This window comes from Pteropus medius, unplaced genomic scaffold (genome assembly GCF_902729225.1).
Source record: "Pteropus medius unplaced genomic scaffold, Ma_sr-lr_union100, whole genome shotgun sequence".
Lineage (NCBI taxonomy): Eukaryota > Metazoa > Chordata > Mammalia > Chiroptera > Pteropodidae > Pteropus > Pteropus medius.
Window position 1 is genome coordinate 40,156 of NW_024354010.1, and position 20,730 is coordinate 60,885.

At 41.8% G+C, this 20,730-nt stretch overlaps 1 protein-coding gene across 1 annotated transcript; it reads right to left on the reverse strand.

Moving 5' to 3' along the window:
- Positions 1–144: 144 nt before the first annotated feature.
- Positions 145–19,959, reverse strand: LOC120594051 (BCL-6 corepressor-like). The gene is made up of 8 exons (XM_039852083.1): positions 19,871–19,959; positions 19,096–19,237; positions 7,669–10,473; positions 6,404–6,590; positions 2,460–2,708; positions 1,792–2,037; positions 832–1,154; positions 145–492 (listed from the first exon to the last, which is right to left on the reverse strand). The coding sequence occupies exons 1-8, from the start codon at positions 19,957–19,959 to the stop codon at positions 145–147; spliced, it is 4,389 nt and encodes a 1,462-aa protein (XP_039708017.1).
- Positions 19,960–20,730: the final 771 nt, after the last annotated feature.

The following is a 20,730-nucleotide window of genomic DNA, read 5'->3' on the forward strand; positions in this document are numbered from 1 at the left end:
CTGCATTATATCATATTTTATACCAGAAATAAATGAGAAGAGAGGATATCAAGCAGCCTACCTGCATGAATAACAACATCAAAGAGGACTTTTTTTTCACCCTGGGACTGAACAAGCCACCAAAGAGAAGGCAGCCCAGTGAGGCTAACACAAATATTCCCCCACCTCCGCCACTGTGCACCAAGCTCCTCCAAACTCATGGAATAGCAGCCTAGGGTTTCTGAATGCAACAGTTACCTCGTAGCCAAGACGGGAGGCACGCTGCAGGAGGGTCTCACCAGTGTTCTTATTGACAATAAGTCTCCGTGCTTCTGGGGGCACTGGGCAGGACTGGGTGGTCTCTGGAGGGGTGCTTGAGTGTGGGAGCTTTAAGGACTGAGAAGGTCCTCGTAGTTCTTGCAAACAGTCAGATGGCTTGTTGTCCTGCTTGACTGGTGACAGATCACAGTCAAAACTGGGCTCAGGCTGCTTTCTCAATCTCTGCATGGTGACCTATCACAAAATCAGGCAGTGCACACATTTAAAGACATCTTACAACACCATCATTACCCCCCTCTCAGAGTTACAAACCTGTCTGAAAGAAGGCACTATTCTTTTCCGTTTGCGTGAGAGATGGATAGCAGATGTGAGTTAAGAGAAAGGGTTTCATTCTCAAAAGTTTGAAGCTACACAACTACCAGTACACATGACCCATAGGACTTCACAATGGCTTTGAGGGAAGAGTGCAGGAAAAGAAAAGCTTTGTCCTTGAGAAGTAGTCAGGAGGTGGGCAAGGAAGAATGGACAGAGAGCTTGCCCATATTACTCAGAAGAGAAGTATCAAAAAGGTACCTTGCAATCAGCATTCTTGATGCAGTAATTCCTCATTAATAGGCCCTGCCTGGGCTCCTGAGGAATCAAATGTTTGGTTTTGCGCAGTCTCTTCCCAGATGGTTTCTCACTGTTGTCAGTGTATTGCTGCAGCGGAGAGGCAGCCTGAGAATCATATCTGTCATTTGTGCAAAGTATATCTGTATTCTGGCTTTCTTTAATTTTCTGATGTTCGGTATACAAGCTGAAGGCTGATACGTAGTTTGGCTGAGCCCCCTCTTTGCTCCTTGCACTGGTGGATGAAAGAGTCTTCATGGAAAGAGAACTAGAGAATACTGAAAAGCCTTAAAGGGATGGGGGCAAGAAGAAAGGGGAGAAGCAGCAGTGTTACACGATTACAGCAGTGCAAAGAAGAAAACCCATTTTTAGCACCACTGGAGTGGCTTCAGTTTTTAAAGATATACTAATTATGTTTCAAAGAATTAACATTTTAACTGTCCTACATTCAAATGGAAAATAACCCATAAAACGTCAGTGCAAGTTGTTTAAAAAGGCAGCATCAAGAATTCAGAAGCCAGTCCTTCCTGTTCTTCTCCCCACCCAGTAGGCCTGGGTACTCAGGTTCTTCCCAAGGGTGGTCATGCAAGTTCTCAGGAACTGGTGACCAGACACAGCTTGAGACTGGACTAAGAGTACTTGCCTAGCCCCTGGGGTAATGCAGACGTCCTTCATGCCAGCCATGCGCTGGGTGATTAGCAGCCCAGGAAGCTGAGCTCCCTCCTCTCAGTTACACTACTCACTGTATATTCCAGAAGGAAGTATGGAGGCTGCAAGTTCATGAAAGAACTACTTGCCCACCTGCCTTACCTCAGAGTCAGTCAACTTCTACAGTGCTCAACTTCTCTCAAGAGCCTTCTCCCACAGGTATATGACTTACCCTCCAGAAGTGTGATGTGCAGTCACAAGATGGCCTCCACATACCTTGTTCATTTTCACCAGACATTAGAGAGTCTTCCAACCAGCTTCTGTTGCCTTTGGCCTCTGCCCTTGTCCTGTCTTGTCCTTGTCTATCTTTGGAGATATTATTGTCCCGGGAAGTGACCTCAGGCCAAACTGCCTGGGTCATTTCCTTTCTGCCCTTCCAACTAGGTTTGTTCTCTGTTGCTGATCTCTGCTGCTTGGACTGTTCTCTACGGTGCAAGTGGCGTTGTTTTTTAGGATGGAGCCCTGTTAATTCAATGCACTCCTTTAGGTTGGTGAGCTCACTATAACATGGGTTTTCTAAGTGGCTTAAGAACGGTTTATAATTCCCCTCTCAGGGCAGTCATCTAATAGAGAAATAACTGCAAATTAATCCAAAAAATCCCCTGCATCACTAATGGTTAGGGAGAGTAGGAGTATACTTACTGTCTACCAGAGCTTGTGAACAAGTATTGAGAGAAGCCCATTTGTTTTTAGCCATCTTTAGCTTGAGCTACTGTCTCTGGTTTGGGTGTGAACACTTCCCTGGGGCTCCACAGTGGGACTTAGAACCACCACTGCTCCACCCTGTGAATCCCCCTGGGTGCCATTTGGTGAGAGCATGTTAAAAACTCCTATCTGTCCACCTTTGCCTGCCTACACAGGTAGCTAAAGCAGACTCAACTCACTTTTGGAGACCCTTTTCCGCTTGGCTTTCAGAAGAGGTTTCTCTGGCAGCTGTTCTATAGTGGTCTCAGTGTGGGTACTCTCATCTGAGACACAGTGCTTTCTGTCTAGCCAATGCAGCATATCTGGGACCATGTGCTCAGCAGTTGGCTTGCTCAAAGGCTGTCTATCCATGAAGTACTTCTCCACAGGCAGGTCTTTGTCCTCTGGGACTTCCAATGGGTTGTGTTTGTTTCCAGCACTACACTTGCCTGGAGAGGAGAGAGAAATAACACAGAAGGCCCAAAGGTCACCGTAAGAAGGCAGGATTTGGAAGCAGGGAAGACTATGGGTCTCATATTAGAGATACAAAACCCTCAAAAACAGAAGTTTCCAAAGGAAAGACAACTGAAAACTCTGAAGTAGCAAAGCAGAAAGCAGAATATTATACTAGAACTGGTTAAAATACAAATGTGTCCTACTTAGTAAACAGTGTCGACATTTTATCTTATTATAGCTGCGGCAGGAGGCAACAAGACTGAAGATAAGGAAAACAAAGCATTGACACTACCTCTTAAACACACATAGTCCCTTTCTTTTGGCAGCAAGATCCAATCAATACAAGGCTGAACTAAAAATTTCTACAAAAAACATTTGCTGAGGTTATTATTTTGAAATAAATAGAATGATGCAGTAAAGAAACTAAAGGTCCACTAGTTATCATCTACAAAAGGGAAAACACCAAAATTCACTTGACTCAACAGGAGACTTGATGAAGAGGAGGAAACAGTGTCAAAATAAAGTCCAACTTCTGATGAACAAAAGCAATGGTCTCTCTCTGCTGCGTTTGTTATATGCAAGAGGAGCACAGGAAGGCAAGGAAGCTGATTGTACCAACAGTGCTTTGAACATAAGTCTAGCAAAGCAAAAAGAAATGTTTCCTAGCACAACGTTGACAGACAACTTCAAAGAACTCAATGTAATAACCAGAAGTCATTATCTGCCCTTTTTCTCACATCACTGAAACCAAGAAGGTGCTCCCATTTCCTGTCCAGGAGGAAGGTCCTTGAGACCCTAACATCTCAGAAACACTCTGTACATTCATGGGCTCTAGACACCCCAACTGGCATTCTTTCTCATGCCTTCATTCAAGTGTAACTTACTGTGTGCATTATATAGTAAAGACCTTCATTTCCAAAAATGCTTCTTTTCAGTTGGCTCAAACCATGTGGTTTGAAGACAGGCCCTGCCATATCATCATTGTTACATACCTTAGTGTTAAATTAAGAATGAGTTTCTAGTGTTTCAGATTCCATATCTATAGAGTAACCCATGTATCATGGCCACCTGTATCTCTAAAAGCCTCAACCCTTACCAAAGAGGCTTCCTTCTGAAGAACATTTTTCACAAATTTTTCATTGCAAACTTGCTAACACTGAAGATAGTTTATATCTCACTCACTTGACTTTACTATAGGGCTGGCATCTCCTGCCACAAAAAATGGAAGACTTGTCATTACTTATTTCACAGGTGTTGGCAGATAGTGAATGACTGCCATATTCATCTTCCTGCTCCTCACTGAATGAGAACACCTGTACAAGTTGAGCCCTTCCCCTGTCTCTTCCACATTTCTCATCTGCCTACATCTAGAAGACACCCCTTCATCTATGAGGACACTGAGCATACTGCAAGGATGCCTGCCATCTCTGCTGGGATGGCTCTTTTATGCCTGTCATGTATCCAGAGGCTCCTCACTGTGATGTCTGTGGTTACTTATCCTGAAGATTAAAATGAACACTTCATTGGTAAAATCAGTGAAATTATCAACATGCACAGTTGCTTTCTTCCCCATTTCACAAGAGGATCTTTTCCTAAACTAGGTCTCTCCAACCACCAGTGCCATTATGAGAAAAGAAAAAAGGAAAATAATTGAGGCATTTTTAGTACTGCATCTTAAAAGATTCAATTCTCCTAAGTGAAGTCTTTCCAAAACCTTAATCATAACTATCAAAATTATCATCATCCTGAAGAACACTCACCTACTTCCCAAGATATACAGGTCAAATTCCATGTGAAATTCCTGCAAATATCAACCTGTATTGTCTAAAATGAAGTCATTTCAAATACTACCAATACAAATCCCCTTAAGGATAAAGGAGATATAGAGATAAACATTAGGTTCCAGTATCACTGTTATTTTTGGCCTTTTTAAAGGAAGCCATGTCTGTTTGTCTGAACAGATGTGACCATGGCTGTGGTCAGGATTTAATACTTGCTCCATGCAGCACAATCTTACACTATACACAGATTTATCATTGTGCCATAGCATTACCTCACAAAAGGATCACTATGGCAACATTAATAAGTCACGGTGGCAAAGCAACCACTCCACTACTGAAGCTTAAACTTAAACAAAATGGGAGAGCACAGAGATTAAAGTTTAAATACCCTACACAACATGCAATTAGAACATCTTCAGCAAAGACTAATCTTGTAAAAAAACATCATCTACAGAAGAGGCATAGTGAATCTTTTCTAAGCTCAAAGCAGTTTATAAAACATAAAGGTGTTCTGCTGGAAGGCAGGTTTCCTGAGCTAAGAAGTTTCACGAAGCTGTTTGACTCGTGCTTCCTCCAATTCTTGGCCAGGCACTGTTCTGAGCAAGTGTTATGTCCACCACAGCCAAATGGACCGATGCTTCCTTGTCTCTCCCACTGACGGTTCCTATAAATGAATCTCCAAGTTTAAGAAACTTTCTATTTGTTGACTTTTAAGGAAAAAATTTCACTCTGCTGTCTGTGCTGTCATAGAGTAAATGAAAACCCTAACCATTGTTATTTTCAAATTAATTCACTTCTTAAACAAGTCACTCCCAAATTGATGCACCCATTTCTATAATGTATTAAACTGTTTCTAACTCCTGGACCAGCCCTTCTTTGAAAAAACAGATGTGTCCCAGGAAATAACCTTTCCTAGGTTTCTCATTTCTGGATGCCACAACATTGTATAAACATTAGTAAGCAGAAACATCACTTTGATTGGAATTGGGACGGTCTGTATAGGAAATTCTCATATCCTACCGTTGCAGAAACAAGACTGGCAAGAAACCAAGCAGCACTCGGAGAGTAAGAGAACTCAGGTTTATTGTGCCGGCAGTCCCAGAAGAACGAGCACTCTGAAGATCTGGGGCCCGAGATCAGGGGTAACCTTACTTTTACACGGCTTAACAAGCAAAGGCGATACATCTGTTCTTAACAAGTGAAGGCAATACATCTGTTATCTAGACAGAACAATCAAAGAAGAGGATGAGTCTTTAGCTGATTTTGAAACCACTCTGCCCTTTGGCCTATGCAGCAAGCATGTCTACAGAACCAGAAAAGCTGATTCCAAAGTTAGCCATTTCAGTGAAAAATTCTTCTTCACTACCACTCCATTGCCCAAACTAGGGGGGAAAAATATCCTCTATCCATAACAAGAAGATGTTTTCTACTCCAGCAGAAAGGAGGAGGAACTTCTCCTTTGGCAAACACTCAGCCAAAAAGAGATGACTACAAATCAGCCAATGAAAAGCCACTATACTCTATTTACAATGAGTGTGGACTCTTTGTTTACAATGGCACCTCTGCCTTTCTTTCCCTTTACTCTAAATGAACTTCCTGTCCTTAGCTGTCTAGAAAACATGCTGGCCATTAAAAACATGTGTTAAATTGAAAGTCTTTGCTGCTCCCAAATAAACCCATTTTGATGCTGAAACACCTGGTTTTGTATTTCTTTAAGGTCAACAGTTCTAAAGAATCATCAGCCCTTCCCTGCACAGATGGAAAGAGCAGCCTATTTCAGCAGCCATCAAGGGAACATGGAACAACAGTAAGTGAACAGATTCCTCTCAGCTCCCTCAGCTCTTGGTGTAGAGTCATCCCATTTTCAAAGATGTGGTAGCACAAACAACCTTCTTGGGTTTACTCACCTCTTTCATTGTCATTCTGGTTAGCAATTTTTTTCTCCAGGGCCACTGACTTCTGCTTTTTGTTCTGATTACCTTGCGGCCTTGCCCAGATAACAGGGCTGAATTTACGTACTTCAGAGTCTTTGGTTGCTGAGTGGCCACCTGTTGTCTCTTTCATCTCCAGCTCTGAGAAACGTATCATTGCACGCTAGAAAGAGAATAGAAATGGATAAAAATATAAAAGCTATTTCATTTGCCTTACCTTAAAGGGAAGTATTTCCAAAAAAAAAAAAAACAGTTTGCTGCACCATGAATTTTTTATGAAATAAAGGTCTTTTACCACATTCTTTTTATAAATTTTTAGATATGTAGAGATATGTGTTATATATCAGTATGCAGATGAATACATTGTTGCAGAAAGACATTCTCTTTTGGAGGCAAATAAAACAAAAACAATACCAAAAAAACAGCATAAAAGAAAACATGAGCAACGAACAAAAATAAACACAAACTATAAACTTCCCTTTGTATATTTATAAATGAAATTCAAGTCTAAATACTGTATATAATATCCTACAATTATAATTTGAAAAAAATTTAGAGAACTGACCTTATTGTGAGCAGCAGGTAGACATGAAGTACTATCTTCTTGTAATCCTTCCACTATGTAATTTAAGTGAGCACTCAATATATCATTAAGATAACTTCATCCATTTTTATAAAAATAAGCCAAATTTTTATGACATTAGAAAAACAATTTGGCTTTACTAAACTTTCAAGCAAAAATAAAAATCTTGGGAAATTCATAATTCACTACCAACTAAAATACATGCTATGTCCCGTTATGCAACACGTGTATATGAAGATTGTATGAATCCCACAGGCATGCTTTAGCACATACCTCCACCAAGTATCACATAAGGCATTCTCAACACTACTACTAGGTGTAACGGTTAATATACAGCAATGGCAGAGCAACAAATGCAACTGATAAGTAAACATTATGCATTCTTCAAATAGCCTTCATAATAATTAAAACTTCTGATATCACCATTTGAATAGAATTCTTATTTAATCTACAAAATAGAAACTATTCACACTCACAAACCTCCCAAGTGCTGTCACTACATCCCCTGACTGGTCACATTTCATACATTTAAATTAACATAAGTTTCATTAACCAAATCTGCCCAGTGTACTGCCCTTTCATACTTCCTTGGTCATTGTTACATACTAAAAAAACTGACAACTGGTAAAATTACTGAATTTGGGGTGGGGGTGCTCACCTGCAATGCCCGCTGCTCTCGGCTGAGCTGACTGGAATCTGCATACAGTTCAGTAGTGACGCACTTGAATCTGTCACCAATGTAACCAGCAGAGCTGGCGATTCTCTTTGTCAGATTAGATGGCTTTGGCTTCACCACTTTGCCATCATTTGATTCTGCCTCATCAGCTCTGTCTTTGGTACAGGTAGGAGTGATGTCCACAGTCAGTGGGGCACCAACTACACAAAATGGTTTGGGATTCTCTTGGGTTTTACCAAAAGTTACAGGAGGACCATCACTCCCCACGGTTGGCTCCAGGAATGAAGTGGAGAGTGGCATCCCCAGATTCTCTTTGTTGCTTCCCACTGGAACATTCTCCTTGCTTAAGCTGAAGACTGATTGGCTTGGAGAGTGTTTGAAACTATAGGCTTCACGGAAGTCACTTATGTGTCCTAAGTCCTCTCTCTGAGAGATAAAACTGCAGTGTGGCTGCAGAGCCAAATCAGCTGGGGACTTAGTGGGCTCAGTGCTCTGACCAACACTCTCAGCTGCAAGGCTGTGTTTGGACACATTTGTATCTCTTTTAGCATCTTGCTCTTCCCAGATGAAGTCTACATAGAGAGGCTTGTCACTTCTGACAACAGTTTTCCCTTGATTCCAGCTGGGGTTTGGCTTTAGGTTATTGTCACTGGAGACATCTGGAAGTAACCTGGTGCTGCTAGCTTCCAACATCTCTGAAAACTGGTTCTGAAGGTTTGAGTCTTCATAGCAGGCTCTCTCATGGGACCAGGATCTCCTTTCCGGTTTCTCCTCTTTTGTGATCTCTACGGGCATGTGAGGTATCAACATGGAATGTACCAATTCCAGTCCATCTTTGTGGTTTACAAAGTCTGGCTGGCCTGTTGGTAGTCCGTAAGGTTGTTCATACCTGGGGTCAAGGTGCCCAGGAAAGATGCTGCTATTGGGGGACAAAACTGGGTGAGAAGAGACAGGATGCTGGCCATGTAAGGGTAGGGAACTTACAGAAATGCTCTTAGGTGCTGGGTAAGGGAAATAACTCCTAGACTGGGGAACTGGTAGGGACCTGAAGACCTCATTTGGAGAAAGAAATATTGAGCTTGGTGAGAGTCCATTCTCACTTGCTTTGAAGGTCAGTTCTGAGTTGCTGGTTTTGACACTGTTGTTGCTGGTGCTACAGCTATGCTTGGCAGGCATGGTTTGGTGCTGGCCCATGTGCTGAATTACAGATGAAGAGGTGTCAACAGAGCTCCTGCTGGTCTTGCAGCTATATGCATTAGCATTTGTAACTGGGAACATAAAGGCTGGATGACCGGTGCTCAACACTGATCTTGAAACATTGGTGATAATGGTATCTGTGACACTTATATGGGGACACAAAAAATTCTGCTGATGTGGTACTGCCAAATCCAAGGTCTTGTTTTTCAGTAACATGCCTTTGCCACCGTTCTGTTCCTTTGTACTGGGGTCACACATTACCGAGGATGAGGGCGCCATGCTAATGATTTCAGATCCACAGATGGCACAGTTGTTTTCTGGAGGAGATAAGGTTTCTTTTGGAATCTCACTTCCAGAGAAGACTAAGTCACTTCCAGATCTGCTATGAACAAGAACTGTGGCAGTCATCTTTTTCATGTGCTCAGCTTTGGAAGCATCAACATCTACCACTTTAGAAGACAATTCCAGTGGCTTACTGGTGATGTCTTTGGTAATCATCTGCTTCTCCAACAGAAGAGGTGAGCTGCCATTTTTCCTGTCTTGACCCACTGTTTGCTGAGAGTGCCTAGGAAGTGGTTCGGTACTTTTGGCCCCTTGTGGAGCCTTAGGATACTTGCTATTAGATAGCCTCGCCATGGGGAACTTGCTGCCATCTGTCATGTATGGCTTCGACAGGGTGGCAGAGGGCAAGTTGGAGATTCTAGTGTAGTGCTTATGGAATTCGAAGGTGTTTGCAGTGGGCTCCAAAGGAAGATGCATTTGGGGTGAAGGCGAAGGCAAAGGGGGAAACAGGAGAGCTGTGTCACTGGTAACTGGCTTGGCAGAGGATACCCTAAGGGGTTTACTGTTCTGGATGTGAGAATAAGCAGAGGAATCAACAGGGTTCCCAGGCATCACAGTCATCTTCCAGGGCTGGCTTTTGTCTGTGCAGTAGACTAGAGGTGGCACAGATGGGGAGGCTGAAGGTGTAGACAGCCTCATGGGTGAAGCCAGGGATGATTGGCTGTGGGGATTGATGTGGTAAGTTGGTGGCAGGTAGAGAAAGTGCTCCGTTTGGGAGCAGACCGGAGAATGCTGTGGCTGGGCCAAACTATAGGGTTGTTGAGGTAGCGAGGTCCTGGAAACATTCAGGGAATATTTAGTTGGTGAATTATGGAAAAGGTAGGTGGCTGGTGTGGCACCCTCCATGTAAGGGTTGACCAAAGGCAGCTGTAGACAAGTAGTGTCACTGATGTTGAGAGGGCTTTGTCTGTCACAGCCAGGCCTATCCAAGCCTAGTGCTTCTCCTGTGGGCACATCATTTTGTACTGTAGGTGGTGTTTTATAAATAGCACTGATGTCATCTGTGGGATTTCTTAAGACAGCACACATGCCCACCATCTCAGGTGTATTCAACTGAAACTGTACCTCTGTATTTCTTTCTGAAGAAAACACAAGACCACCTAGACTGTTCATGGAAGCCTCTTCGCCTTCCTCTGAGTTCAGTCCACACAAGCTAGAAGAGACACAGAACCCTTCCTGATTAAGTCCAGAGTGGTCCATGTTCAATGCTTCCTGGCCATCAATCCAATGAGCCATAGTTACATCCACCTTTGCAGAAGAACAACATAGGTGTTACTTAGGATATTCTTTCAAAGAAGCTAGGCCCAGCCCAAGGGGAATCTACAAATTAGTTTAATGTGACATCAGCCAAACAACAGAGCAGAAAGATGTAAAGTTAACTAAAAATAAAATATTAACAGGGCTTACTTTTTCCTTATACAAACCCTTATTAAGGCAGTGTGCTGCTACCTGCTTTCTTTGTACCTGTATTCAACTAGTAGTCTATAAGCACACAAAATGTTGATATTTAGATTTAAGGATGATAAATTTAAAAGTCTGAAAGAAAATCTTTGTTAACCAAAAATATGTATGGCAAAACTTTCTTTCAAAACTAAAAAAGAAATGACTGTTTCTAGATTTTAAAAAGCTAGAGCTAATCCTTCAAGTTGAAATGAAAGGATGCTACATAACAACACAATAAGGCTCTGCGCTATAAGGTTCTCTGGTAAAGGTAAATAGATAAATAAAGGAATTTGTATTATGACCATCTAGGTCCGTAAGTTCATTAAGTCTCACTTAGAATTTATAAGACAAAAGAATAAGAAAATTTATGTATCTATGTTAAGGGGTACAATATACAGAAGATGTAATTTTTCCCATCTATATGGGAGAGTGGACACAGAAATAAGTAAAATTTCTGTACACCATTAATTTAAAATATGTTATTACAACTTAGATTTTTTACATAAAAAGAAATGGGAATGAAATCAAAGCATACACTATGAAAATCAACACACTACAATCAAAACCAATAAGAGAAAATGACAGAACAGATGCTTAACAAATATAAAAGACAAAATGACAATAGTCTGTCTTTATCAATAATTACATTAAATGTAAGTTGATTAAACTCTCCAATCAAAAGAAATAGATTAACTACATAAAAACACACAATATAACTACAGATTATTGTTATCTAATAGTTAATAATACATAGACAACTATTGCTTTCTAAGGGAGACTCACTTGAGGACATATACTGAAAGTAAAAAGATGGGGAAAAGATAGATAAATGTAAATAGTAATTGGCAAACAGTTGGCTGCCTTTACTAATATTAGAAAAAAAAAACTTTAAGTAAAAACTTGTCAAGAGAGACAAAGAACTACATTGATAAAAGGGCCAATTAACCAATACGTCCACCAAATCAGAGCAGCAAATTAACCAATATCTCCACCATATCAGAGCAGCAAACATGAGAAGCAAAACTAATAGAATTGAAAATATAGACAGCCATATAATAATACTACCCAGATAAGACCATGTTAGTCCACAAACCTTAAGTTTTAACAAATTTAAAAAGATGAAAATCATACCTTCCTGGACAATAAAATCAAACTAGAAATCAACAGAAGGAAACTTAAAACCAAAAAATGTGTGTAAATTAAAAATCATACTTTTTAAAAAACCAGAAAGTCACACAAGAAATCACAAAGCAAATATGAAAATACTCAGCAGTTCTACTGTGGGTGAATCACAAAAGAACTGAAAGTAGAGACTAGAATGAATACCTGTACACCAACATTTCTTTAACAACATTATTCAAATTAGTCAAAAGGTGCAAAATAACCCAGAAGTCCTAACAGATGAACAGATAAACAAAATATAGTATGTTGTTACAATATTATTCAAACTTAATATGGGAAGTATCACATACGGTACACCACTGATGAACCCTAAAGACATTACGCTGTATAGTTCCATATATGTGGGGTACCTAAATGAGACAAATACACAGAAAGCAGGATGGCTGGCATGGGAGAATCGGAAGTTAGCGTGTAATGTAGAGTTTCTGCTCGGAAATATGAAAGTTCTGGAGGTGGACAGCAGTGGGCCACACGATAATGTAAATGTATTCCAATGTAACAAAACTGTACATTTAAAATGATTAAAATCATCATTTTGTATAATGTATATTTTACCACAATAAAAAAACAAAACACATCAAGAAGAGGATATAGAGAAAACTGGAACAACTCTTGCTAGTATAAATGTAAAATGATGTAGCTACTGTGAAAAGTAGGCTGAGAGGTGCATAAAATGTTAAACATATAATTATATAATCCAAGAATTCCACTCCTATGTATATGAACAAAAGAATTTAAGTCAGGTGTTCCAACAAATACCTGTACACCAATGCTTATTAGGGGCATTACTGAAAATAGCCCAAAATAGGAAATAACCCAAATGTGCATCCTGGGATAAACAAATACATCCAATAGAATGCGACTGACCCTAAAAAAAAACCTGAAATAGAGATACATGCTATAAGAAAGATGATAACTTGAAGACATTATGCTCTGTGAATAAAACAAAAGCCAGTCACAAAAGAATATCTACTATATTATTCCACTGATACAATATTAGAATTCTCACTCCTAAGGATAAAATGGCAAATTAAGAACACAGTATCCTGAAAGGTACTGTAATGGCTAAATCTTAAAGGGCCACAATCCTTCCCTGAATCCAGTTTCATGTTAAAGCTATTAATCAAGGGCTGGCAGCTTTGTGGAACTTTTTCTCCACCATCTTTTTTGGGGGCCATTTGGCTGAGAAGGTAAGTGAGGCTTTAACATTCAGTCTGTACAGTAGCCAAGGGGAAGAAATAATCTTCCTCCTCATGCCAAAAGCAAACAGGTACATTCACCTGTCTTCACTCATCCCATACATACAATCCTTCTTACTGTTCACCTTGCTGTGAAGTTTTCACACAGAGTGTTGTTGAAAAGATGTCCTCTTTTTTGATGGCAGTTTTTCTAGGGTCCAGTCTGTTTTTTTAAAAAATTCCAGGATGTTAAAAAAGATCCAAACAAGGAAATAAAAAATATCTCTTTCTAGGCAATTTCAATCGTAATGCGGACGCAGGAAGATAGCCTGTAATCGATGGTCTATAGATAACCAGGAGCAAAGGAATACATCTGGTCTGAATGTGCAAGGGCGGAGAAATTGACCTCTCTTGCTAGGGGCACTAAACAAAACCACACACAACACAACCCAAAGCACAGCAAACATTACCTCACCCTAACTCCTTTTTCCCTTTTCTAGTCTTTCAGGGACACATTTTGAAGTATATATTGCCAGATATCAGTCATTCAGTGATGCACAGATTCTTCCCAGAGTAGCAGTGTGAGTAGATTTGTTCAGAGATCTAGGACCAAATGCCTAACCAATCTGAAAGGGAATTTAGTATCAGCAGGAAATTAAAGAGCAATCTACAGAAATATGACCCATCAGATAAAGCAAATTTTATCCTTAGGCCCAACTATGTGTCTAGTATTCTTTTCTTAGTCCAGTCTTTATCTGTCTTACAAATTAAGAAACTGACACTTGAGGGGCACAAATAACTTGGCCAAAGAGTCACACAACTAATAAAAATAAGCCAGGATCAAACTCTGATCTAGAAGTGCAGAGAGGAGTAAATTGCTAATGTGATTTTTCTGTTTTAAATACCTATTTTCAATAGTGTACACTTGAACGTTTGAACACTTCCTTAGTCTCCTCCATTGAAAGAGGCATAAAAAGATATCACTTAAGTTCTAGTAACTTGGGCACAAGAAGGCTTAAACCCAGTTTCTTTTATATCCTATAATCTTTTGGTCCATTTAAAAAACCTTTTGCAAGTTTTCCCTACAACCTACAGTCTGCCTACTGTAATTATCCTGCTGTGAACCAATACTCCCCCAAGAAGGTTCCACTTTCCCCTACTCTAAGTAACTTAGAATAGGCAAGGTTATGTTCTGCTACTCATAGATTTCCTCTTCCTAGGAGCTAAGTTTTGCCACGTAAAGGAATAAATTATCTACATATAGCAAAGAACCTCTGCTCCTTTCCTAAGGCTTAAAGAAAACCACAGATAGTGAGGGTTTGGTAGAAGATTTGGGAGTGGCTTGCAAAATTCAGAAGTAGTCTACAAAATGCTGGGTCCCACTGGATCCCTGCATGTCCCCCCAAAAAAGTCAATCCCAAGAGAAATTGGGAGTATCCTTTCTTTTCTCCAGCCTTTCATCCCAGGGATTGAAAAACACTGAAGTGCTGGGAGGCAAACCTAGGAGACCAATATCCTCTCCTCACTCCAACCCTAATCTCCCAGATTTTCAGATGCTCCAGGAACTACCACATCCAACATTGCAGACTCTACAACCAAGGGCCAACGCCAGCAGGGACACTTAGGCCCAGTGCTCCTCCAGACGCCAAGGCTCCTGTAATTACAATTATCATAAGGGCACAGATCTCTCTTGAAGTTGTGACCTCTAGAAGCTCTTGGACCTCTCCCCTGTTCTGCCCCTGGTATACTCATCTGACTTAGCAACTTTCCCAGCAGTTCCTCCAGTTTTCGCCTAATTAATAAATTTAATTTTTTTGTTTAAAGTTAGCATGCCTACTTTATGCATGTAAATCAATATAATAATTTAAAATCTAAATTCTCAGCCCAGCTCCAGATCAACTTAAATTGATCACTGTCCTCCTACTGTCTCTAAGCTTATGAATTAAGTTTTATGCTATCAGCAGGAGTTTCTAATCCAAGCAGACTTCCTGGGTGGACTCATCAGGAACACTGAGGCAGATGGGTGCCAATATGAGTTTTTGAGTAGGCAGACTTGACTCTAAAATACAGTGTAAACATTCTGTTTTCAGATGCCCTCAATGAACTCTTTCTAAATAAAAATAAAATATCCTTACCCAAGAACGCAATAAGGACAAACAGCAAAAGCTGTCTGGTCTAGCTTGACCTAAGTGGACCATCTGGCCCTCACAGCTACAGGCAGAAAAGGCCATCCACTTCTCACCCCAGGTGCTTCTCATTCTGACAGACACAATCCATGCCTCAAAAAGGTAGACTATTTGCATACTGAAGGAATCTGGCAGGGCATAAAGACTTCAAAGAAACTGGGTAGGGCCCTAGCCAGCTTGGCTTTCGCTACCTGGATGAAACCTCACCAGCCCCAAACCATATGAAGACACTAATACAGCCTAGATGTAAGGAGAAGGTCCTTTCCTACAAAAAGCATCGCTCTCTAACCCTTCTGAGGCTAGCAAAGGATCTTTATAGTTTCTTTCAGCCTAGGCTTTTGGGGATATAGGTTAAACCAGTGGGAGACGGATGAGGCAAGGCATAGGTGGACCCACACATTCTCCACCCTGTTGCACCCAGCTGGATCTACTAGGCCCAGTGCCATTTCTCTAGAAAACTGCCAAACTACAAACGTTAGGGCTGCTGGGCACTACCAAGTACTGTCTTGCCCACGCTTCGAACTTTCACCCGGTCCAGGGCCTAGCCCTTCCTTTTCCAACTTCAGACAGACTTCACCCATGTGTGGTCTTCCCATTTAAAAGTGGAATTCTCAAATGGGCTCAGAAAACTGCAAATAGACAGCGGGAGCAAACTGAACCTGAGCCCAAAGTTAAATGTGCATCTAGGGTCATCAAAGTGGCTGGTAATCCACACTATGCGAGCCATCATCCCATGGACTCCTTTAGAAAAAAATTTAATGCAAATAAAAACATAACTGCTTTAATCCTCCTAGAGGTCACATTTTTTTCAGTTCTGTCCTTCCTTGTCTGCTAAGCCCTGCAACACCAAAGAAATAGGATACAAAAAACATCCACTTCCCACCATCTCAAAGTTGAAAGGCATTCCTGTCTTTTCCACCATCATCCATTCAAAATCTTTTTAAAATCTTCCATTATGTTTAACATATAACCTTATCCCCAGGCTCCAGAGAGAAGAAAATATAACCAGAAGTAAATACAGCAATTGGGGGCCATCCACATTTAGCTAGGTCCTTTAGTCTTATTTTCCTTCTAGCTATCGATGCATTATATCATTGAGAAAGAGTTTGTGAATGTGGTCATGAGGGCCATGCTTCCCTGCCTGTGTGGTCTCTCTCAGCAGGAAAATCTCAGGAAACTTTTAAAGAGTTTTTGTCATTTAGTCTGTGTATGTAAGTATGGGTTTATACATTGTTTTTGTATTTCCTAATGACTTTTTTCATAGCATGCAGAAACAGCTTACAAAAATTCTGGTCAATTTCCTATTCAACAAAATCCTGTTATTTTCTTTCAGAACACAGATATACTTTATGTCTGTGTATCTGCAAATCCATGTTTACATTTCAGCTACCCAGTTTATCTCTAGTTCTGTATGTACATCTGAGTCCAACTGTCTAGATTTGTCTCCCTGTATGTTAATCAGGTACACTTAAGAATCTGAACATTCCTAAAACATACTGTTCCCCAGTTCCTTATTTCCTGTTTGTTCTGACTAGTACCTACAACGGGAGACATTCCCAAACCAGTGCCACATGGGTTTACAAGGGAAAAGAGTAAATGCAAGAATTAGTAATATTTCCAGGGTTTGACCTTAACCCATCCACTAATGTCAAGTTTTGGAAATAACTAAACAAATATCTCCACTATTTTAAGTTTTAAAACAATTAAAAAGCATCTGCACATCAGTATCCAACTCACGTTTGTAGGCTGTCTCCCTGCTCATTTCTAATTCTCTCTGCAAGTCCATGATTAAGGAAGGTCTATTTATACCAACTCAAGAACCCCTTTGCTCTCTCCAATGTGCACCAGTACACACTGGCCTGGCATTTTAGGCCTAGTTTTTCCTCCTCTATCAACCTTGGTCAAAGACTCCATGGGATCATATACAGCTCTGAGAAATTCCCATGCTTAAATAGCAGTATGAATCCTCTCTGGAAATACTGACATTTGTATATGCCTCTCTAAAACTCAGTTCATTAAGGAAACATTCTAATATCTATTTTCAGTTTCACCACTAAGATGACCAAGTCAAACTAGATCTTCTAGCACCTCCTTTTGTGCTGTCAAAGAATAAAATGTGATTCACCAGGATGTGAAGAGAAGAGAAAGGATAATAGCAGGTCTAGATTCCCATTCTCTCCCTCATTAAGGATACTCTGCCTCCAGGAATATCCACCAGACTTTTTGTTCCCCACGAACTCCAGTATACGATTCTCACTACCTTTAAAGGGTTAAGAGGAAAGACCTCCCAGCACCTTTCATTTCACTTTGTTCCTGGAGACCTCAAATATTAGCTGTTCAACAATGCACACTGGCCCCACCTGCACAAGTGTCCCAACCCACCAACCTTCTTCTTCTTCCCTTTCTTCAGCCACAGGGGCTCTATTTCTGTCTAGAGTGATGTGTCACAGGTGCACCAATAATACCCTGAAGGGCCCAGAGAATTTCCAACAAGCTGTGTAATTCCTTGACCTGGAGAAAACTTACTAATTAACTCAGGCACCTACTGGTGACAGGGCCTCAAAGAACAATGCAGGGGATCTCAAGCCCCAGAATGGAAGAAAATACTCATTACCTACTTCCAATCTCAGGCAATCCTGATGAATGACAGCCTGTAACTACAAAATATAGACCAGCCTTGGAAAGAAATGGGACCACACTAATCCTGGCCAACTGCAGCCCTAGTCAAAGAGGTGAAACACCTATGTAAAATAAATAGGAATACTGCAAATCCAGACCAGGTAAATGTCTAATGGAGTGAAAAATGTCAAGAACTAAAGTATTATTCGAATGTCTAAGTATAGAAGCCTGTAGTTAATCTCCCAGCATTTAAATGCCCTCTACAAAAAAATTATGTGACAATTACCTGACTACACTAATCAAACAATTACCTGACTACACTAATCAAACATTCAGAAGCACAGAACTGTCAGATGATCAGAAACACTCATATATGTCTGTGTTGGCTACTGACAACAAGTTCTGGAGTGAGACTATTTCTTAACTTTTCTCTTAAGCCAAGAAACTTCATCGGGAACCAAATACCAGTAAGTTGTCTTTCCCTAGCCTCCTAATAAGCGCGGGGGAAAAAAAGAAAAAAAAAGCTAAAATGTAGAGTGGTCTACTTTAGACGGGGCAAGGCAGCACTGGTATCCTACATAAAAACCTTTTTGAAGTGCGCTTTCTTCACAATTATTTATTTTAGAATAAACTGGTATTTAGGTATACGCCCACCCCACTTTAAATAACAGTCCTCCTTTCCTTTTTCGTATTCGTCTATGCCCCATGACGACCATTCGGACGGTGGCGACACGCTCAGGAGCTCAAGCCTGTAGCTGGAGATCGCGAACTTTCTGGAAAATGCTTATTAACAGTAAATTAAATTTCTTTTAGCCCTGGTGTGCAAATCATCCATTCCGGAGGGCGACCATTCGGACGGTGGAGACACGCTCAGGCGCTCAAGCCGCTAGCTGGAGATCGCGAACTTTCTAGAAAATGCTTATTTATAGTACATTAAGCCTTCTCTCGCCCTATTCCACATATCAGCAGAGGTGGCTATCTCAAGAACGCGGGAACGTGCCCACTCTAGCAAGTGATAGGGGAAAGCTCGCTAGATGGCTTGCCTCCAGCCGTTCAATCTATTACAAAGGTGGAGGCCCAAGTGTGTCGCTCCCCAGCCCTACCGCTGCTCGCCCTTCCTATCCCGCAAAGCCATATTCCAACAACAGCCTATAACTGAAATCTCAAAACGCCAAAGCCAAACGGTGGAAATACCTTAAAAGAATATTCACTCATCGACACAACCAACTGGAAGGCAGATGAACGGAATCAAAATCCCTTACTCTGTTGTGGGTCGATAGTTTGTTTTTGAAGTCCACGAGATTAAGAGTTCGGAAGCGCAGGAGAACCTCGTCTGCCGCCGACGGCTCCTTTGCGAGTGCGAAGTCCTTTGAACGTATACTTCCGCTGCGCTCGGCAAAGTAGCTACACAACGTTACCCGCGCACGCGCCGTAGCTGCAATTAAGTCCTACACGTCTGCAGAAAAGCAACGTGGGGGCGGGATCGTACATTTACCGACTTCCCTAATCCTAAAAGCAAGCGAGTGGAAGACCGTCTCACCCTTCTTCTTGCGCGCCAGCGATTTCAGTAGACGTTCCCAGTTTCCACTCCAGGCCTCTGTGTTAGCCAACTTCCCCGGGAACCAGGTCCCATGGAAAGCAGCAGGTGCCGATTCACATCATTCCCTGCACAGTACGCAGCCGCGGGTGTTTAGGTTACCTGTTTTTTAAGTTACTCATACTTCTGAAATAAAAACAAAGTCTAACAATACACGCAAACGGAATCGTGAAAGCGAAAGCTTCGATTGATACATGAGAGAACAAACGTGGGAGTCGTGGGGAAGAGCGCTGGGAGCGGCCAACTGCAGCACGCGGCACATACGCACACTATCTGGCTCGCGGAGTAAAAGAGTTCGGCGATGTACGGGAACCCTCAACTGAGTAGTAGGGAAAGAACCATATTTTCAGCGCTTTTTAACTTTTCCCGAGAGCTAATATGTCCAAAATTATAGGCTGGGATGGCGACGGAGCGGTTACGTGATTCGATAGATATTTTACGGTAACCGCGACGTGAACGAACGGAGGCGCGTGGCGGAAAAAGCGTATAGAGCAGCAAAGTTTGCTGTCTCTGATAACCAGCGCCACATTCGCCTCTTTTGCTTTTTCTCATGCACGTGCTTTTCGAGCAGGCAGGGTAGAAAAGTTGGTTGTAGAGAGAGTTGGGGAGTTGAGTGCTCCACCCCTTTAGGCAAGTGACTGCGGCCATGCCTGACCTTGTGGGCCCTAGCGGCTCCCCGAAACTCCGAAGAGTTCAGGAGGGTCCTGCCTGCTTGCCACCTTGTTTCGGAGCCCTGGCGTAACATCTCTGCAGCGCGCGGAACTGCCGCCCTGTTCAAAAAACGTAGTTTTGCCTCACCTTGCTGCCAGGAACTTAAGCACAGTCGACCGCTACACGCGGCAATCCTAACACGTCTTCCTTGGCACTTTCGTGCATTGCCTTCTGCTCTCCTTCTCAGCAGCTTCTACTCCTAGTAGGTTTAGTTCTGCAGACAGCCATACGCAGTCACGCAAGCCCCACCGGTTAGCTCCTGGTTTGAGCTGTTCCAGCTTTTCCTTACGCTCCGGAGCCTAGACCTTGGAGTCTCGGCTTCCTGAGTTTCCCTGGTGGTCATCTATTCTGGGTTACACCTGTTTTCCTTCTCCGGGTCGAAATGTGGGGTTCCCTTAACACCTATACTCCCGTCTCTGCAGACGCTGAGTTGACTTCGTACCGCAGTCCCAGACAAGCGTCTTAGGTTACCTAGAGACCCTCTCCATCAGAGCCTGAGTCGAGGGAATGGGGTCAACAAAGGCTGGCTCTCCCAGCCGCGCGCCAAGACTCCACTTGCTATCTAAAAGGCCTGGGTGGGGGATGGGGG